The following is a 22,000-nucleotide window of genomic DNA, read 5'->3' as shown; positions in this document are numbered from 1 at the left end:
TTCTTATTTTATGACTCAGGTGATGATTTGACAGTTTGTGCAGGTACTGGTCCATGTGTATTAGTTTTTGACACACACTGGCCCAGGTTCTCACAATTTCTCATAACCAGCAGATCCAGTAATGGCAGTTGTTGGTGCTTCTCTATGCCCACAGTAAATTTTATGTTTCTATGGAGACTATTCAGATGCTTTAGGAAGCCATTAAGCAGTCCCTCAGCATTTTTCCACATTCCAAGGTGTCACCAATGTACCTGTACCACTCCTTAGTAGTACAAACTGCCAAGTCCAGCACTGATCTTTTGAAACGCTCTATGAAGAAATTGGTAACCACTATATTATGCTGACTACCATGGTGATGCCTTCAAGCTGGTCATACAAATTGCCATTCCATATAAAGTAGCTCATGGTAAGACATGTATGAAAGAGCTTGGTGGTGTCCTGTGGGGCAAATGGAACCAACATGATCCACAGAGTCACTGAGAGACACTTTGGTAAACAAAGAAACAACATTAAAGCTTAATGATTATACTTATGTATGGAGCCACAGTCATATAAAACTTTCTAGAAGAAATAACTGCCATTTGTTTTCACAGTCTAGATTTTGGCCTTAGACCATTATCAAGTATTACAACTACAATAGATTAAAGCACAATAAAAGTACAAGTACCAGGCAAAGTATCAGAAAAATAGGTGGGCAAACAGTTAAAACAATGTACGGGCTGCATGATTTTTTTTCTCTTACTTACATACTATAAATAGATTTCAGTAGAACCCAAGTCATTGTCAAAATGTGTATCTTCAGTTATATAAAGCAATTTTGTCAAAATAAATGCGAAAAATCTGTGAAATATGCTAATTTACTAGCAATTGGCATGACTCATTTGATATAGTTGTGGAAAAATAGATGACCAAAGTACAGGTTTTAAACTTTGCTACACTGTGTCTAAGCAGCCACTGACATAAACATAAGTGAAATGATGGTCAAAGGTCATCATAAAGACATCCCAGTTTGCACCATGTGATCTGTGGTATATCATGGGAACAGGAAGTGGGACTATTATACAAGCTGGTTACATTATCTTTGAAGTGGGCACTGGATGCCAGCATTTGCATAATATGGCATGAAGAGCCAACTTTCCAGTATGCATGTAAAAATGTGACTTCCACCATTGTAATTAATGACATATAAAAGTACAATCTTGGAAGAGTGAAATATTTGATACTTGTGAATTATAAAATAAGCAGTTATACATTTTTATGATTACAGAGCTCTCTCTCTGTCTCTCTCTCTCACACACACACACACACACACACACACACACACACACACACACACACACACACACTACTGACCATTAAAATTACAACATGAGGAATGACAACATAATCGACTTCTGGCAACAACAGTGACTCTAACCCAGTAGTGCACTGATTCAATCTGAGCTTGGATGACAGACAAGGGTCTATCATTTGTACAGCTTTAAACTTGTCAGAGTTCATCAGTCATACATATAGCTTGTGAGTGGTGGCATGCCAGGCACTGAACAATCAATGACCAGGCGTTTTCAGTAAGTGAAAATGAGGAGAAATTACTGACCAGGATAACAGTCGAACATGCTCTGTATCAAGGTAGGTGAGGACACCATGGGTGACATGTAGTTTTATTTATTTATTTACTCACCCATAGACAATAAATATTGTTTGGATGTTGTACAAAAGTAAATGTCAATTTATGGGAAACAATTTATGGAAAATGAACATACAAAATTTTACATTAAGTAATACAAAGAATAATACATACAAAATTGTACAAAAAGTGTATGAAGAATAATACAAGTGACGGTAATATAAGTTTTTATACATGTATACTAACAGTATTGTAACTGCATAGTCTGTTTGCCCTAAGGCTTTATAGTCATTTATCGAGTAAAAACATTGTTCAAGTAGAATTTTTTTAAATTCTACTTTAAATCTATTTTCATCTTCTAACTTTCTGACGTTGGTTTCAGTATGTTGTTGAGTTTTGTACCAATATAGTTCACATGCCTTGGTGTGTGTGTGTACTTTTTGTTTGCTGAGTATGGAGTGCTGTGCTATTTAAGGTATTGTAGTTATGCAAATTGGCATTTGTCTGAAAATCTGCAAGCTGGGCCCTAACATATAAAACAGATTTGTATATATATAAGGAACATATTGTTAGAACTTTAAGTTTGTTGACTAAGGGTTTGCATTGTGTCTGTGGAAGACTGTGTGTTATGATTTGGATAGCCCTCTTTTGTGACAGAAAGATTTGTTTTAGACAGCAAATGGGGAAACCCCAAAATATTATTCTGTATGTTGCAAGAGACTGAAAATAGTCAAAATATGCCATCCTTGCATCCTCTGCAGTACAAACATTTGTAATAATTCTAGGAGCAAAACAGGTTGAGTTAAGTTTCTGCACAAGTTTCATTACATGGTCATTAAAATTAAGATTTTCATCTCCATGAATCCCCATCAATTTTATTGATGCCACTCTGTCTATGGCCTTGTCACTCAACAACAGATGAAGCTTTACATTTTGACATATTTTCCCAAACTGCATAAATTTGTTTTATTTGCATTTAATGTCAACCGGTTTGCATTGAACAAAGTGTGGACATTCTTTATTACTTGATCGGTAGTTGTTTGCAGCATTTGCTTTGGTGCACTTATTATTACATTAGTGTCTTCTGCGAATAGTATAGCCTTTGCTGCCCCCTCTGAGGTGTGAATGTCATTTATGTAGACAAGGAACAATTAGGGGCCTAAAATACTGCCTTGTGGCACTCCTATTTCCACTTTTTTTTTTCATCTGATACTAAATTTATTTTGTGGTTGGAGCAATCTGACATCAGTCCTACAATCTGTATTCTGTTTTGTAGGTGTGATTCAGACCACTTTTTTCCTGTCTCATGAATATGTAACACTTCCAGTTTTTCTAGTAGAATGCTACAATTGGCACCGAGCGAGGTGGCACAGTGGTTAGCACACTGGACTCGCATTCGGAAGGACGACGGTTCAATCCCACGTCCGGCCATCCTGATTTAGGTTTTCCGTGATTTCCCTATATCACTTCAGGCAAATGCCGGGATGGTTCCTTTGAAAGGGCACGGCCGATTTCCTTCCCCATCCTTCCCTAACCCGAGCTTGTGCTCCGTCTCTAATGACCTCGTTGTCGATGGGACGTTAAACACTAATCTCCTCCTCCTCCTCCTACAATTGGCAGTGTCAAATACTTTGGAGGGATCAAAATTTATTTCTACTATGCTATTGTTTTTTTTTCTATATTTTTGATTATTTGTTCAGTGTAGCACATTAGTGCTGTTACTATATTTACCTGCCTGGAAGCCATGCTGATTTCTATTTTGTAACTTAGGGTCATTTAGATAGTTGTTGATTCTGTGCTTCATTGATTTTTCTATTATTTTGGAAAATGCTGGAAGGAAAGCTATTGGCTGATAGCTTTCTACCTTGTGCTTGTCGCCATTTTTGAATAATGGCTTCACTTTTGACATTTTCATCCTTTCCGGAAACAATCCTTCACTAAATGATAAGTTGGTATGTATGCCAAGGGCCTTGCGATTTGTGATATAAATGGGTGCCTCATCTGCTCCTTCTGACATTTTATGTTTCAAGCTTTTTATTATTTTGAACACTTTATGTTCATCTGTTGGATCTATCCTCAAGCTAAAAGCAGCTTTTGGAAATTCTGGTTTTTCTTGGTTTGTAAATTTTGAGCTTAATTAAGTTGTTACATTTATTAAATAATTGTTGATGTAATTTGGCAAAGCTTGTTTTCTAATTTTGACATTTTCTGTGTTTTCGAGAATGATATCCTAGTCTTCACAATATCCCATATGGCTTTTGATTTATTATCAGACTGTCTTATAAAGTTGCCATTATTCATAAATTTTGCCTTGGCAATTATTTTTTGATACACCCTCTTCTAATTCTTAACATATTCTGTGAACTGTGGATCTGTAGATGTTTTTAATTTTGAATTTAATCTTTTTAGAGTTCCACAAGAAGTTTTGATGCCAACTATGATCCAAGAACTGGGCTTTTTATTGTGATGTGATGTGATTCTTGACAGCATCTTTGGAAAGAACATTTTGAAATATCCCATGAAACTTGAGAAAAAGTGTTATATGCATCATTCATATTTGTTAGGGACAGCACTTCTGCCCAGGACTCACTATTAGGATATTTGTAAATTCTACTCAGTTTTCAGTGGAAAATTTTCTTTTATACATGAAGTTCACTTTTTTTCTTGCATCGAAGGAATTTTGAGGACAAGAGCATTATGATCTGACAATCCCAAATCAGTATTTGTTACTTCTACTTATGTGGATTGTACATTTGAAAATATATTATCTATAAAACTGTTTATAATAGAGGGAAACATTCCACATGGGAAAAATATATCTAAAAACGAAGATGATGTGACTTACCAAACGAAAATGCTGGCAGGTTGATAGACACAAACACAAACATACACACAAAATTCAAGCTTTCACAACCAACGGTTGCTTCATCAGGAAAGAGGGAAGGAGAGGGAAAGACAAAAGGATGTGGGTTTTGGCATCCTTTCGTCTTTCCCTCTCCTTCCCTCTTTCCTGATGAAGCAACCATTGGTTGCGAAAGTTTGAATTTTGTGTGTATGTTTGTGTGTCTATAAAACTGTTTGTATTATATGTCATTCTTGTGCATTTGTGTATGTGTGGAAACCGATTGAAACTACATACTAGATTTAGGAATCGATTTTTTAGCCTACTTTCATTCATAAGATTTATGTTGAAATCCCCACAGATGACTACAGTGGCGCTTTCCCTAAAAAAAGAATGTTAAGCAGTCTTTTTAATTGATTAAGGAATATGTCTGTATCTCAAGTAGGTGGTCTGTATATTGCTATGATTATGACTTTTTCCTGTATTTCATACAACTGTATGGCTGCTGCTTCAAAATGATTTTCCACACTTAATGGTTCAGCTTCACACCTTCTTTTGTACCTGATACTTGATTTAGTAAAGATACATACACCTTCATTTTGGCATTTTTTCTGCAATACTGACTTTCCAACTTATATGGATGAATATTGATGCTACTTAGTTCAAAACTTCTGCACCAGTGCTCCATGATGTACCGTGTCCTGCTGAGACACCAAAAATCCTTGAGAAGGACACGTTTCCTGCACCTCTTAAGTCCTACCTGTACATTGGGCTGCAGTGAGTTGTTTGTTGCTGCTATTGGTGCTGTTGCTGATGTACTTAATACTGCCATTTCTGTTGTTGTTGTTCATGATGGTGGTGGTGGTGGTGGTGGTGGTGGTGGTGGTGGTGGCAGCAATGCTGTTTCTGACACTTCAAATGTTGGTTCTGCCACTACTGCTCTGCTTTCTTGCGAACTTGGAGTCTTCTCATTTTTCTTGTTTTTGTCTAAAAAAAATATTTGGATGATGAGGAACTATAGTTCTCTTGCCATTCAGATCACTGCCCATTGTTCTTTCTGTTAACAGTTCATCTTTTTTTACATGTTTTGCTCTTGCTGATGATGGTTCTAATGCTTTTACCTCATTTTGAAGTGCTTATTCTATGGAGTCTGGCAATGGTGATGTAATTATCATTTTGGTTTTGAATTTATTTTGGTCATTTTTTATTTCCTTGGTTATCAGGTTTGCCAGATATTCTTTCCCCAAGCCATTCATGTGAAGTCCGTATCATGAGTGGAATCTACATCCAATATTGCTTATATAAACACATTTCACATTTTTAAAATGTCTGCAAATTTTTGCAAACTGATTGTTGGCACTTTTTTTCCCTATTAATACATGACCATCTTACAAGGTCATAGCAATGCGGAATATTGACCATTACTACATTTGTATGCGTAAGGTTTCTCAGACACTGTTTAAGATTGTGTGTAGCACTCACTATTTCATTTTTTTAGATCTCATTTGCACCTCCCAGAACTAAAACAAAGTCTTGATTGTGCAGATTTTTTACTCCTGTGGATGCAGTCATTTTTTTAATTTTGCCAAGTGGGGTTCCTGGTTTGACTATACCACACAAATATGTTTCAGCTGTTTTTTTTTTTAGCGTACTCGCAAGTTCATGACCATGGTTGTCTGAAGGCACAAAGTTTTCGGTTATTGGAGTTCACTCTGTGGGAATAATTTTGTATTGTTTTATTAAGCACTTTGGCACAGTTTTTGGTTGGCACATTTACATTGACCTCATTCATGTTTGTTTGCATAAAAAAATTCCTTCTCCTACCTCATTCACAGTGCCTATTTGCTTTTCCCATCATTCATGTGAACTATATGTTGCATTTTCACTATTGGTGGTTGAAAGTACTTGAAATGTGTTTTCGTGCACAAAGCTTGGGTTCATTTCACAGGTTTTCTGATTTTGCACTTTGGTCTTGCTGTTATTGCACTTCATATTTGACCACTTTTCCATTACAGACTAACTATTTCGCGCAAGTTTTAGCATGTTCAGCTCACTATTTTCTTGTTGTATTTTCAAAATATCCATTTTCAAACTACTGATTATGAACTTTAAGCTCATTATGTGTTCATTCAGTTTCATAATTTTGTCCTTACTGTTTTCACACATTTCTGTTTTACAGCAAAATTCATGTTTTTCTGGAAGGACACTTGCTTAACTTTTATTCTAGCTGCCATCTTCATTGTCAGTGAGGGTCTTGCATTATCTTGTGAGGAACATAATGTCACACACATGACAGACAGGGGTACTTGCAGAAATTTAGCTGGGGATGGTGCTGGGGGTGAGAAGGTAATATCTGGGGATGGGGGTGGGGGAGGGGTGCAGGTGGCGGTAGGTAAAACTCTAAAATTGCCATTTCTGATACAAATTAGACGGTTGTTTTCAAGACTTATCATCCCACAAGAACTAAATTTTATTGGTAACACAAAAAACATATTATATCCCAGAAATTAACTCATGGATATTCACTCAGTGTTTGTTGTAGGTAGATTATGTTGATACTTAAATGCAATAAAAATCTGTGCTCCAGATTCTGCAGGGAGGGGGAGGAGCAGGGAAAGGGGGGGGGGGTTGGAGTGGTGCCCCTTGTGATTGCCTATGATCATGAGGGTCACTGGCTTCAACTTGTCAGAAAAGTAATGTCTGGTGTCCAAATTACTAACTACATGAAACAGAGATGATCATAGCACATCATATCGTATCATCTCACCAGATGTTGGAGCCATACAACAATGACAAATGTAGTTTGACAATGTTTGTTCTCCTCAGAGCCTTAACACGTGGATACACCCATCATGATTCTATACACAGAATTGACAAGGAATCCCATGAGTGCAAAGTTGCAAAAGGCCAATGATGTTTATGGCATTCAACGTGCCCTGACATATTGTATGCCATGTGACCACAGTACTGGCTGCTAATGGCAACTGGTGGCAGAACTAGAGGCATCCAATGGTAAGCACAGTGAGCGGCCATGGAGCATAGTTGAACTACTTACACAATGAGTAACTTGTAACAGTGATACAGTGCTAGTTGTGTTGATACAAAGCAGAACATTGGCAATGATAAACACTGCAAACATTGCATTATATCTAAAACAACAGTTGCCAATGTTGACATTTCATCAAAAAGGAATCCAATGAATTTCACAGAGTGAGAAAGAAGTGGGAGATGAAAAATTAGCGTTTCTGCAAGATGAGTCAATGGGATGTGTGATATTGTACATGACTCGACTGTATGGACAATGTACATGAGGAATACAATGATGATGATATATGCTTAACTAGTAAAAGTGATACTGAAACAGGTGTTGAGCCGTGTAGTTGATTGTCCACAAATCCCATCTCCAGTTAAACATAGTACAGACAATCATTGTCCAAGGAACAGATTCTAAACGTAATTGTGTACATGGAACATCGTCTGCATCATAGTAAAGAAACAATTACAAACAGATTTAGAATAAGCCCATAGCAATATGACCACGTAGTGCATATGAAAAACTGTGGATATTCAAGGGAGGACAAGGCACACTTGTTACAGAAGCTGTCATTTGCGCATTTCAACAACGATCGATACAATTTGTAGGCTGTGCATGATAGTGAGCAATTACACTATGCACATAAAATTCCTTGCAACATAAATTACAGTGATTTCAAGGGAAACAGTGGATTGTTGCATAACTTCAAACAATGCTACAGAATTGGAAGACATAAGATAACGAAATTTCAAACAAAACATCAACTTGACAATGCACAGAGAACTGCAGTATCGGCCTGAAAATTCTCATTTAGTAACGAATTTGTTTTCTACTCCAAGTATTTGCAATTTGAAGAGCAGATGCATACGAAAGGAACCCAGGAATTTAGAGGTACTGAGAGAGAAGTATTAAGATCAACTAACATCAATGCCTTAACACATTCATGTGCAATTATGCCATCTGTTAACCTGGACGGTAAATTGACTGGAAAGTTATTTATTATGCTGCAAGAAGTTGGCAGTGCTCTGACCTTATGATTGTTTTTTGTGCTGTATGATCTTGCAAGGGCATTAGAGAATATTTACATCACAGTAGTTGAGAATGGGAAAATGGGTGTAAGAGACCTACAACTATGGCACTATCTTTGGGCAATAGCTGGTCAAAACAGCTTGCTTTTTCTCAATTTCTGCTCTATGTATATAAATCATATTCATTTAGAGTGAACTATGCCTCCTGAAAAGTGTGTGACACTGCAGTTCACACCACCTGGAACCACTGGACAAATTTAGCTCTGGGTGCTCATATTTTCCATGCCTACAGAACTTGCTATAGCACTATCTGCTGCTACACTTTAAGAAATAGTTAGTTTTATGATAGGCCCCATGCCAGACTGTTTCACATTCAGTTGCACAACATCACATTCCATCATTTTTCATCACTGTGCTCCACCATTATGATTCTATATGCATTCTTTAAGAGTGGGTACTTAGCTGAACGTCCTGCATAGTTTGTAACTCCCAAGGAGCTTGCATTCAATCTCAATGGTGTGAACTTTTGTCATTACTCTGTCTTGTCATTTTTTATTTCATTTTCATGGTGCAAGTTAATGATTTGTTTTGAACATTTCTTGGATGTCGACATTGTCCATTTTGAAAAGTGTAATACATATATTTCTTAGAAGGTTGATCTTTGTACCTCCTGGACTCTCATTTTCTATCAATCTCCAGGGCACATGGTGAATCATTAGCAGCTAATATGTTTCCTGTCATAATTGTTAACACAACATTTTCACATGAACATTACTACAGACTGAACTTGTGGCCTTGCACTCAAGGGGTTCTTTGTATGACTCATCTTAAAAAACAACATGGTGCCACATGTGTATCAATTGTTGTCATTTGACGCCCCATTGTTGATGTGTTTCTGCTACTATGTTGAAGGGAGGTTGCAACAATGGCCACCACACTGACAGTCTGTGGTGCTCCAGATATCTTCGCACTCACCGTGTGAGTATTTCTCATTGGAAACAAGCCCATTTGTGGACTGAATGTGTGAGACATGGTTGTATGAGCCTGCACAAACAATGTGTCTGTCCTCTCTGGCCATTAACTGTATTGGGGCAATTTGGAGCTGGCATTTCACTAAGTCGTGGAATCCTGACTACTGTTAGCAGCAATATTGTGGAATTATAAACCAGTTTTGATAGACCACAATCCTACACATGCTGGTAGATCTTTCTCCTTGTTACACAAGACACAACACAATTTTCTCACAAACACCTCATGTTCAAAAGCAATTTTTGAATGAAACAGCAGTTGCACAGTCTTCGCTTATGTACATTATTACATGGCATGGTTTTGCTGAAATGCTAATCACTTGCATACCCAGGTATGCAGTACACTTAAGTCAACCTGACATTGTAGCCTGTCATCTTCATGGTGTTCAAATTTTAGTGGTCAGCATTGTACATTCACAGGTAAATAACCAGATATAAGCATTTTCCATTTCAGTTATGTCGGCTAGGTAAAACATAAGGAATATAAGTCGATAATCTTTAAACACTGGAGAATTCAGGATTTAATAACAATAACAGTATGGATTAGGATAGACTATTACTTGCCACATAGAGGTGATGTTGAGCAGCAGACAGGGACATTTAAAAATTGACTGTTGGATATTATTTCTCTATCAGACAAAGTCCTTTATCACATGAAGAAATATGCACATGCACACATGCACGTGTGTACACACACACACACACACACACACTCACACACACACACACACACACACACACACATTGTGGTGTAACAGATTCTATGGAGTAATATGTCCCACTTCTAAATAAAGGAATCTCCAGGTAGGAATATCAACAATGTAGGAAAAGACAGGTTGCTGCTTACTGTAAATATGACACACTAACCTGCAGACAGGCACAACTAAAAGACACATACATATAAGCTTGCAGTTTCAGCCTTCATTGGAAAAAGAGAAAGACATACCATTCATTCACACAAGTAATCACACTTCAAGCATACATGACTACCTGGCCTGAGCTGTCAGAGTTGGCAGTTATGTGTGGGTGAGGTGCTCTTGCTTGCGTCAATGAAAGGTGTGTATGTCTCTTTTTTCAATGAAGGCTGAAGCTGAAGGCTTGTGTGTAAGAGTTTTTAATTGTGCCTGTCTGCAACTTAGTGTGTCTTCTTTACAGTAAGCAGCAATCTATCTTTTCCTACATAGTTTATGTTCCACAGTTAACCACATAGGCCAACAACTAAAGATGTAGTTCAGGTAGTTGCTAAGGGTAAAACTCCCACTGCACACACCCTCGTTTGATATACATGCAGATGGATGCAAAAGGAAGGCATCTCAGTATATCAACAAGACACAATGCCGAATGTGCATCTCCACCTCCTGTGGTTGCACACTGACATTTTGGTGTCATGGCTTGGTGGTACCTTGGAAGCCACAGAGCAAAAGGCACTGACGATAATGTCAAAATAGAGAAACAACTGAAAAATCATTATGAGAGCTGTCATTCAGTTGTGTACTGACCTATAATGTAAAAGGAGCACGTGAATATGTGTAGTAATCTGTTATGAGTTACATAGCAAGAGAGATCTGTTTAGCCATCATTGTAACTGCAGCTGTCCATAGAAAACATTGCACATAAAATAATGATGAGCTACCACAAAACACGTTTACGTTACTTAGTAGGTTGGTCAGATCAGAGCTCTCTTTCAGTATCCACCCACACTGCAGAAGGCAAAGAAGTCACACATCATGGTCTAGTGGCACTGCATAGCAGTCAACAAAAGTAATTAACTTAAAGAATGGTGATCACAGATTATTAATAATGGAAAGTTGGTATGCACATGCATCCGGGTGATGTACATAGAGTAGAACACATCATAATTAAAAACCTTCCATCCATAACACTCCAACATTTATCCATGCATAACACACACACACACACACACACACACACACACACACACACACACATAGCCCCTGTTGTGATATGAATCAATAGCATCATCAGCTGTAAAGCAATAAGTATATAAAATAGATATAAGATGCATCAGTAGTTGTATGTAATATAATTTGTAAGTATAAATATTTTAACGATATTACCTCTGACATTTGCAAAAGCCATCACGCAAAACATGAAAATAAATAAATAAAAAAAATATTACAATGCAAAGTACCCTCTGTCATGCACTTCACAGTTATTTCCACAGTATAAATGCAGATGCAGATGTAGATGTAGAGTTCACAAAGCATCAACATCAATTAATAGGAGAACATGATGGATAAGTTTCTAACTGATGATATCCCAGATATGTTTGATGGACAAAATGTCAGGTGAACAAGCATATCAATGAAGCAGTTGTGCCTGTCATTTGAAGAAGAATTGTATATTACTTTCCACACATGTATCAGCACTGTATTGCTGATATATCAAATCTGAAGTTACCTGAAGGAGGAGGAATAGCTAGTGCTCTAAAACATGTTGTGTAGATGTTTTATTTCAGATTTCTGTCAATATGTTGGAGTCAAGATCACCTGTTGTATACAGAGACATCTCAGATCGTCACACTTGAAATTTATCTGGAGAGCCACTCATCAGTGCATGCTGCCAAGCTGTGATCACAATAACATCCACAAGAAGGTGGCCATATTTGTAGGGCAGGCTGCAAGGCGACTTCTCCAGAAGCCCTATATTTTGGTACTTAGTATGCCAGAATTGACACTGACATGCCATGTCAGTTTGACATTTTTCCCCCTTGTTTTCCACATAATGGAAGCCATTGTAGTGCCATGCATAGCAACTGTCCATCCCACTGCAGACAATGCCAAACAGTTTGCATGAACATGAACACATCCACAACAGTGCTTTAGGATCAAGTCAGCATGGTGAACAAAGCTGGTTGGGCAGATATAGCCATGTGGATAAGATTGTAGTCGTTATGTACTGGGATCTAGCTGGTAAGCTGGTAACACATATGTTATAAAATTCAGTAATCAATCTTGTGGTTTCATGCACATCACACTGGCTTGGTAGCATGCCTAGTATGAACTAGACTGTCACAATTGACAAACTTATTTCCTGGAGACAGGTTAGTCTGCTCCATTTGATCTCACCAGTATAATGGTATTTTTTTTCCATTTGACATCAGCTAGGGATACCGGCACTGGCATACACATTTAATTTACACTTCATCTAATGCCCCTTCACTAATGGAGAACTAACCTCTAAGACCATACAAGATGGGGTACTGCTGGGCCTATATGTACACCACCTGTCTGAAATCTCAATTACTTACTGCTTTTACATTGCTCTTGAACTCCTGTGGTGTTAGCTTAATTTGAGCCATTCATTCTAAATGTTACAATTTTCATAAATATTAGTGTATATCTGTATTACTGTTCTTTATGACACAAAATATTGCATATAGATAAAATTTTATGTAAACTGTCAGTAAGCAAAGAAGAAACTCTTTTACAGGTACCACCAGCAGAGCTGGAGGCTGTACTACTATCACATCCAAAAATAAAAGATGCTGCAGTTACATCAGTACCAGATGTAGAGGCTGGTGAACTTCCTTTGGCATATGTTGTCAAACAGCAGGGTGTATCATTAACAGAAGAGGAGGTTATATCATTTGTAGCTGGTAAGCTGGTAACACATATGTTATAAAATTCAGAAATCAATCTGCAGTAAAAAATAAATAAATAAATTTAAAAAAATCTGTACTGTGGCCAGCACACAGAACATATGGATTAGCTAGAAAGGAACCTGCAGATATGGCCAGTGCCACCTCACAACTTGACTGAGCTTCAGATTTATTGCTTATCAAGTGAAGTGGTGCAGAGCTTAAAACAGTGGACTTATATTTGGTATAAGTGGAGTTCAAATCCACAGGTTGCCACTTTGCTTTCTGTAGCGTCACACCTTAAATTATCTGCAGCACATTCTACCATTTGTTTTATTTTTTTTTATATTTTTTTATAATTTTTTTGTATAAAATTATGCATGTATATTGCTGCATGGCTTACATCTCCATTCGTAATTATGTGCCTTACATTTTAGATGTTACAATATAGTGTCCTGGAGTTCTTTGTTGAGGTTATTTTTCAGTTTTTCTGCTGTTATAACCCTTCATAAATTTATGTGTGGTGCCCACTATCGTATTTGGATCTGTATTTATTTGACATGAAAGCTTACTCCATTCATGCATATTTGTATACAATGATTTTACATTCACAGTAATATTTCATTGTAAACATACATTTGTCAACATAATAAGCTTTCATGTCAAACAAATATAGGTGCAAATACAACAGAGAGCACCATATTTAAATTTATTGCCCATGTTTCACTTCTGTAATAGGCTACACTCCAGACAAAAACCATCAGGAAAGACTTTCTAACACCAAATTTATACTGCATGCTAACAACGTCCTCTTTTCCAAAAATGCTTTTCTTGCTATTTCCAGCCTGCAGTCTATATCCTCCCAATTTCACCCATCATCAGTTACTTTGCTGCTCAATTAGCCTGATTTAATTTGCCTATACTTGGTTGCTCTTGTTTTACTTTTTTAATGTTCCCCTTATAATCATTTTAAAATACACTATCCATTCCATTCAGCTACTCTTCTAAGTATTTTGCTGTCTCTGACAGAATCACAGTGTCATCAGCAATTCTCAAAATTTTTGTTTGTTCACCCTGAACTTTAATTCCCTTTCCAAACCTCTACTTTGTTTACTTTACTGTTTGCTCAATGTAGAAACTGAGTAACATTGGTAATAGGCTACAGCCCTGCTTACACCTTTTTCAACTACTGCTCCCTCTTTCATGTCCTTCAATTCTTGTAACTTCAGGCTAGCTTTTATACAAGTCGTAAATAATCTTTCACTCCCTGTGTTTTGTCCCTGCTAAATGAAAATTTCAAGTGTAGTCCAGTAAACTACGAAAAAAGCTTTCTTTATATCTGTAATGCTGTAAGTGTCAGTTCGCTTTTCTTCAACCTATCTTCTAAAATAAGACAAAGAGTCAGTATTGCCTTGTGTGTTCCTATGTATCTCTGGGACTGAAACTTCTACCAGTTTTTCCATTCTTCTGTAAATAATTCACGTCAAAATTTTGGAACCATGACTTGCCAATCTCTTCTTCAGCTAGCTAGTTGGCATATAAACTTGTGGTACTGTGGTAGGTGTTCAGTAGATATGAACCTCACAATAAAGTCATATCTCAAAATATAACAGGATTTCAAGGAAATGATGAAACATCTCCATATAGGAGGAAGTTACTTAGAGTAATGAAAGTCAGAAAGGAGGGGTGGGGGTGGGGGGGAGGATCGCAGTTCTTTGGAAACATATTTCAGGCCACAACAATGGGTTAGACAGAATTACTTCATCACGTCTTGTCATTGTATTCTCTGTGCTGTGTATCTATATCTTTCTTCTTATTTACTTTCCGTTTAATCTATTATTTATTTCTTCTCCACTGGCTACCTATACCTGACCTCTCTTTTGCTGCTGTCCTCAGTCCCCCCTATCCCTTCACATAACCTGTGTTTCTACTTCTTTTCTACTTAAATGTTCATTCTGCATCTCATACCCTGTATGTTCAAAATTTTCATACAGATTTTAAATTTGTGGTCTTTGTACTAAGAGTGCAGAGGGAAACAGAAAGATCATAATGAGTAAACAGAAGAAAGGAAGACACAGAGCACTATTTGGTTGGAAGAAAGATGGGGAAGGAAGCAGCTGCAGGATTTTTAAGATACATGCCAGCATTTTTTTAAAGCTATTTTGGGAAAGAGTGTAGTAAAACTAAATGAGGATCACTAGATGTGCATTTCAATCTCAGTCTTCCTCAGTGTAGTCATTGGTGATATTAATGTCTGCACTCTTGAGAAACATCTGATAAAAACTGGAAAGATTAAATAGAGATTAAGAGCAAATTGAACGAAGCTCCAGACTACAAAGGAACCTCTATCACATTCTATACAGAATTTAGAAATGAATTATCCCCTCTTTTAACCATAATACTCATAGTTCCCCTCCACAAAAACTGTGCTGAGTAGTTTGAAAAAAAGCACAGGTACACCCATCTATGAGGCAGGCCCCTTATGTGATCCACAAGATTATTATTCAATATGATTGACATTCATATGCTGTAGAATGTTAGAACACATCCTGAGCTCAAATGTAATGAGACATCTTTCACAAAATGACTCCTTCAAGCCAACCATGGATTCTGAAAACATTAGTCATGTGAAACACATTTCCTCAAAAGATATCCTGAAAGCCATCAACCAAGGACTCAGATGCAGTATTTCTTGATTTTCAAAAATCTCACCTACATTTAATAACAAAAGTACTATCATATGGTTATCAAATTAAATTTGTGACTGTACTGATTTGTTAGCAGAGATGATACAGCATGTTATCTTGTGTGTAGAGTTAGTAGCAGTCTAGAAGTAATATCAAGAATGCCCCAAGGAAATGTGTTGGGGGCCTTGCTGTTCATGTCATATAAAGACCTGACATGCAACATTAATAGTAACATCTGTCTGTTATTTATTTATGTTGATGTTGTGGTCTTCAGTCCAGAGACTGGTTTGATGCAGTTCTCCATGCTACTCTATCCTGTGCAAGCTTCTTCATCGCTGAATAACTACTGCAACCTATATCCTTCTGAATCTGCTTAGTGTATTAATCTCTTGTCTCCCACTACGATTTTTACCCTCCACACTGCCCTCCAATACTAAATTTGTGATCCCTCGATGTCTCAGAACATGTCCTACCAACCGATCCCTTCTTCAAGTCTTCTAGTCAAGCTCCTCTTCTCCCCAATTCTATTCAATACCTCCTCATTAGTTATGTGCTCAACCCATCGAATCTTCAGCATTCTTCTGTAGCACCACATTTCAAAAGCTTCTACTCTCTTTTTGTCTAAACTATTTATCGTCCATGTTTCACTTCTATTCATGGCTACACTCCATACAAATACTTTCAAAAAAGACCCCCTGACGTTTAAACCTGCACTCAAAGTTAACAAATTTCTCTTCTTAGGAACCATCAGTTTTTTCTTCCCAAATAGCAAAACTCATCTACTTGTTTAAGTGTCTCATTTCCTAATCTAATTCCCTCAGTATCACCTGATTTAATTTGACTACATCCTATTATCCTCATTTAGCTTTTGTCGATATTCATCTTATATCCTCCTTTCAAGACCTTGTCCATTCCGTTCAGCTGCTCTTCCAGATCCTTTGCTGTTTCTGTCAGAATTACAGTGTCGTTGGAAAACCTCAAAGTTTTTATTTCTTCTCCGTGGATTTTAATTCCTACTCCTCATTTTTCTTTTGTTTCCTTTACTGCTTGCTCAGTATACAGATTGAATAACATCATGGGTAGGATACAACCCTGTCTCACTCCCCTCTCAAACCCCTCAGCTCTTATAACTGCCATATGGTTTTTGTACAAATTGTAAATTAGCCTTTTGCCCCCTGTATCTTATCCCTGTCACTTTCAGAATTTGAAAGAGTGTATTCCATTCAAAATTGTTAGAAGCTTTCTCTAAGTCTGCAAATGCTAGAAATGTAGGTTTGCCTTTCCTTGATCTATTTTCTAAGATAAGTTGTCCCTACATTTCTGTGGAATCTAAAGTGATCTTCCCTGAGGTTGGCTTCTACCAGTTTTCCATTTGTTTGTAAAGAATTCGTGTTAGTATTTCGCAAACATGACTTATTACACTGATAGTTCAGTAAACTTGACACTTGTCGACACCTGCTTTCTTTGGGATGGGAGTTATTATATTCTTCTTGAAGTCTGAGGGTATTTCACCTGTCTCTCACACATCTTGCTCACCAGATGGTAGAGTTTTGTCATGGCTGACTCTCCCAAAGCTATCAATATTTCTAATGGAATTTTGTCTACTCGAGGGCCAGTGCTCTGTCAAATTCTGGACACAGTATCATATCTCCCATTTTATCTTCATTTATGGCATCTTCCATTTTCATAATACTGCCCTCAAATACATCACCCTAGTATAGATCCTCTATACGCTCCTTCTATGCTCAGGACTGGTTTCCCATGTGCTCTTGATATTCATACAGGTGGTTCTTTTTTCTCCAAAGCTCTCTTTAATTTTCTGTAGGCAGAATCTGCCTTACACCTAGTGATATATGCCTCTAAATTCTTACATTTGTCCTCTAGCCATCTGTGCTTTGCCGTTTTGCACTTCCTGTCGATCTCATTTTCGACATTTGTACTCCTTTTCACCTGATTCATTTACCACATTTTTATATTTTCTCCTTTCATCAACCAAATTTAATATCTCTTCTGTTACCCAAGGGTTTCTACTAGTCCTCATCTTTTTACTTACTTCAACCTCTGCTGCCTTCACTATTTCATCTCTCAAAGCTAACCATTCTTCTTCTACTGTATTTCTTCCCTCCTTCTTGCCAATCGTTCCCTAATGCTCTCTCTGAAACTCTACAACCTCTGGTTCTTTCAGTTTATCCAGGTCCTATCTCCTCAAATTCCTACCTTTTTGCAGTTTCTTCAATTTTAATCTACAGTTCATAACCAATAAATTGTGCTCAGAGTCCATATCTGTCCCTGGAAATGTTTTGCAATTTAAAACCTGGTTCCTAAATCTCTGCCTTGCCATTATAGAATCTATCTGAAACCATCCAGTGTCTTCAGACCTCTTCCACATAAACAACCTTCTTTCATGATTCTTAAACCAAGTATTAGCTATGATTAAGTTATGCTCTGTGGAAAATTCTACCAGACGGCTTCCTCTTTCATTCCTTACCCCCAGTCCATATTCACCTACTAATTTTCCTACTCTTCCTTTTCCTACAATCGAATTCCAGTCACCCATGACCATTAAATTTTCATCTCCCTTAACTATCTGAATAATTTCTTTTATTGCATCATACATTTTTTCAATCTCTTCATCATCTGCGGAGCTTGTTAGCGTATAAACTTTACTATTGTGGTAGGCATGGGCTTCTTGTCTATCTTGGCTACATTAATGCATTCACTGTGCTGTTCATAGTAGCTTGTGTGTGCTCCTATTTTTTTTATTCATTATTAAACCTACTCCAGCATTACCATTATTTGATTTTGTATTTATAACCCTGTATTCACTTGACCACAAGTCTTGTTGCTCCTACCATCAAACTTCACTAATTCCCACTATATTTAAATTTAACCTGTCCACTTCCCTTTTTTAAATTTTCTAACATACCTGCCTGACTAAGCGATCTGACGTTCCACGCTCAGATCTGTAGAAGGCCAGTTTCGTTTCTCATGATAACGACATCCTGTTGAGTAGTCCCCGCCCAGAGATCCGAATGGGGGACTATTTTACCTCTGGAGTATTTTACCCAAGAGGATGCCATCATCATTTAACCATACAGTAAAGCTGCATGCCTTCAGCAAAAATTACGGCTGTGGTTTCCCCTTGTTTTTAGCCGTTCACAGTACCAGCACAGCAAGGCTGTTTTGGTTAATGTTACTAGGCCAAAGATCAGTCAATCATCCAGACTGTTGTCCCTGCAACAACTGAAAAGGCTGCTGCTCCTCTTCAGGAACCACATGTTTGTCTAGACTCTCAACAGATCCCCCCCCTGTTGTGGCTGCACCTATGGTACATCTATCTGTATTGCTGGGGTGTGCAAGTCTCCCCACCAACGACAAGGTCTATGGTTCATAGGGGGAGACAGTTATCTGTAACGAAGTACATAAATATATAACAAAGTGCATAAATATTCCATCAGATGATTTGAAGTGATGCAGAAGTTGGCAGTTTTGTTTAAAAGTTCAGAAATGGAAAATTGTGCTCTTCATAATATGAAAAATTTATTGTATCCTATGATTACAATATCAGTGAAACCACAACTGGAATCTGTCAACTCGTACAAACCTCGGGTGTAACAGTATGTAAGGATATGAAATGTAATAATCACATAGGCAGAGTCATAGATAAAGCAGACACTAGACTTCAGCCTATTGTGGGTATATTGGGAAAAATGCAGTTAGTCATAAAGGACATTGTTTACAAAATACTTGTGTGACCCCTCCTTGAATACTGTTCTAGTGTGTGAGACCCACATCAAACATCTGTAAGAGGGATGTTGAATGTATACAGAGAAGGGGAGCATGAACCGCAGTAGCTTTTTTTTTACTCACGGTAGAGCGTCAAGGAAATTATGAAAAATCTGAACTGATGTACACTTGAAGATAGATGCAAAATATTTGGCAAAAGGGTTTCCACTACCAGTAATAAGTGAGGAATCTACCACAGAGACAAGTTTAGACTGATTGCCATGCACACACAGAGGTATTTTAAGCAGTCATTCTCCACACATTCCATATGCAAATGGAGTGTTCAGAAACTTTAATATGTGATACAATAAGAAGTATTCTCTGCCATGCACTGCACAGTGGTTAGCAGAGAAAGATGTAGAGTCAAGCTTACTGATTTACATTTTGTGGGAGGTCATTTACATATAACGTAAACAATGCTGTTCCATGCACTACACTTTTTAGGACATCGTGCTTTACTGTAAATAACTCTACCTGTATGTCAGATTCTAATGTGTTGTTTCCTATTTGTTATACAGGGATTTACAACATAAATTTCTTTTGAATTCCATGCCAATAATTATTAACACCATCAAATATAATTAAACGTTTCCCTGAGACACTGAAGCAGATGAAATGAATCAAAATTTGTGCTGCAGCCGTGACTTGAATCTGGGTCTTCTTGCTTGCTAGGCAGAAATGCTAACCACTACACCACCGCAGTACAATGGTCATGATAGCTGCACAAACTACCCAAGATGAGTGCTCTCCCCAACACAAACTTCAATTCATATCTTCTGCTTATTTTCCCTTACACTGTCACTAATGCCAGGACTCTCTGACATTGGAATGGCAGCTTTGATCCTTATCGTAGATAATGAAGAGACTTAAATGTCTCGGGGAAACATTTAATTATAAGATCTCCTTTGGTGCAGGACTTTCCCATTATGTCCAACGCTGGGGTGCTGTTCCGATGTTGGAAAGCCCTGGCATTAGTGACAGTGTAAGGGAAAATAAGCAGAAGATATGAATTGAAGTTTGTGTTGGGGAGGGCACTCAGCTTGGTTAGTTCACGAGGCACTGTTGGCCATTGTACTGTGGTGGTGTAATGGTTAGCATTTCTGCCTAGCAAGCAAGAAGACCTGGGTTCGAGTCCTAGCTGCAGCACAAATTTTGATTCATTTCTTCTGCTTGGTTCATTACCATAAAATATATTAGAGTGTTAATAAAGATAATGCAAGTTGGTTGAGAGAACTCAGAACATGATCAAATAATATAATATGTTGTTCCCAATCTATATTTTTATAATTATTTCATACATTTTAGCAAAAAGAAAATGACTGGTGTTGGCCTGGTGTGATTATTAAAACTGGGATTTTGCCTCTGTAGCACAAGGATGTCAAGGCTGGTTTAATGCCCAGGCAACATAAGCAACAATTTGGGGCACCAAGCTCAGAATAAGTGCCAGAGGTGCCCAAGTGCAACTGGGTTATTAATTAGTAGCAAAAATTGTGTGAGGGCACAGAATTTTTATGTAGTCAAATTCTGGACCTCTCCTTTTAAAGAGATGCAAAGTTTTCTGTACCATTGTTGTCTTATATAAATGAGGAGTCATGTAGTCTACTAATAGTAGGGTAAACAGGAATATTTGAAATAGAGCATAGACCACATTTATGAAGTATAAACTATATGGAAAAAGCACATAACAATTTATTACAACTGGTACTCATAATCAGAAGACTGCTAAGAACATCTGTACCTATACTTTGTTTTTAGCTCAGAGACATTGTGGAGAATCAAAGAATTTATACTGCACATGTGAAATATTTAGCAGATGATTCAGTGTTCATATTACTGTCCGCATCATTCCCCCCCCCCCCCCCCCCCTCTCCTGAATGTCAATGGTGTTTGAAGTAGAAATGTATGTGGTGCGCAAAACAAGTTGTGTCTTGCAGTTCAGCCGGCCGAAGTGGCCGTGCGGTTAAAGGCGCTGCAGTCTGGAAACGCAAGACCGCTACGGTCGCAGGTTCGAATCCTGCCTCTGGCAGGGATGTTTGTGATGTCCTTAGGTTAGTTAGGTTTAACTAGTTCTAAGTTCTAGGGGACTAATGACCTCAGCAGTTGAGTCCCATAGTGCTCAGAGCCATTTGAATCTTGCAGTTCACTTGGAGGCACAGTTGGTAGCAGTGGAAGATAAGATGTGTCCAGTGTCCTCATGGAACTCACATCTCAATGTTAGCTGGGGTGAAGACTGGCTTGAGCCTTTTGATGGATATAGTGGTGAAAGAGTCATAGATATCAATATTGATATTGAATATTTTGTTGTGGCATGCCAATACCATGTATGGATCATCTTATGGTGGATGAAGAGATTTATCAATAGCATTG

General features: G+C 37.7%; 1 protein-coding gene and 1 non-coding gene across 5 annotated transcripts in view; both read left to right on the top strand.

Annotated features, from left to right (window-relative positions):
- LOC124601097 (luciferin 4-monooxygenase) overlaps positions 1–22,000 on the top strand; it is a 263,691-nt gene that overhangs the window by 234,420 nt on the left and 7,271 nt on the right. For all 4 annotated transcript variants that reach the window (XM_047136216.1, XM_047136218.1, XM_047136217.1 and 1 more), the window contains one exon: positions 13,013–13,178. In XM_047136216.1, the coding sequence (XP_046992172.1) occupies positions 13,013–13,178 (166 nt within the window). The remainder of the gene's footprint in view (positions 1–13,012; positions 13,179–22,000) is intronic.
- Positions 20,707–20,779, top strand: Trnaa-agc. The gene has a single exon. It is a non-coding gene; the product is annotated as a tRNA-Ala (tRNA).

Source organism: Schistocerca americana, chromosome 1 (genome assembly GCF_021461395.2).
Source record: "Schistocerca americana isolate TAMUIC-IGC-003095 chromosome 1, iqSchAmer2.1, whole genome shotgun sequence".
Classification (NCBI taxonomy): domain Eukaryota; kingdom Metazoa; phylum Arthropoda; class Insecta; order Orthoptera; family Acrididae; genus Schistocerca; species Schistocerca americana.
This window is presented reverse-complemented; position numbering and strand designations above follow the sequence as displayed.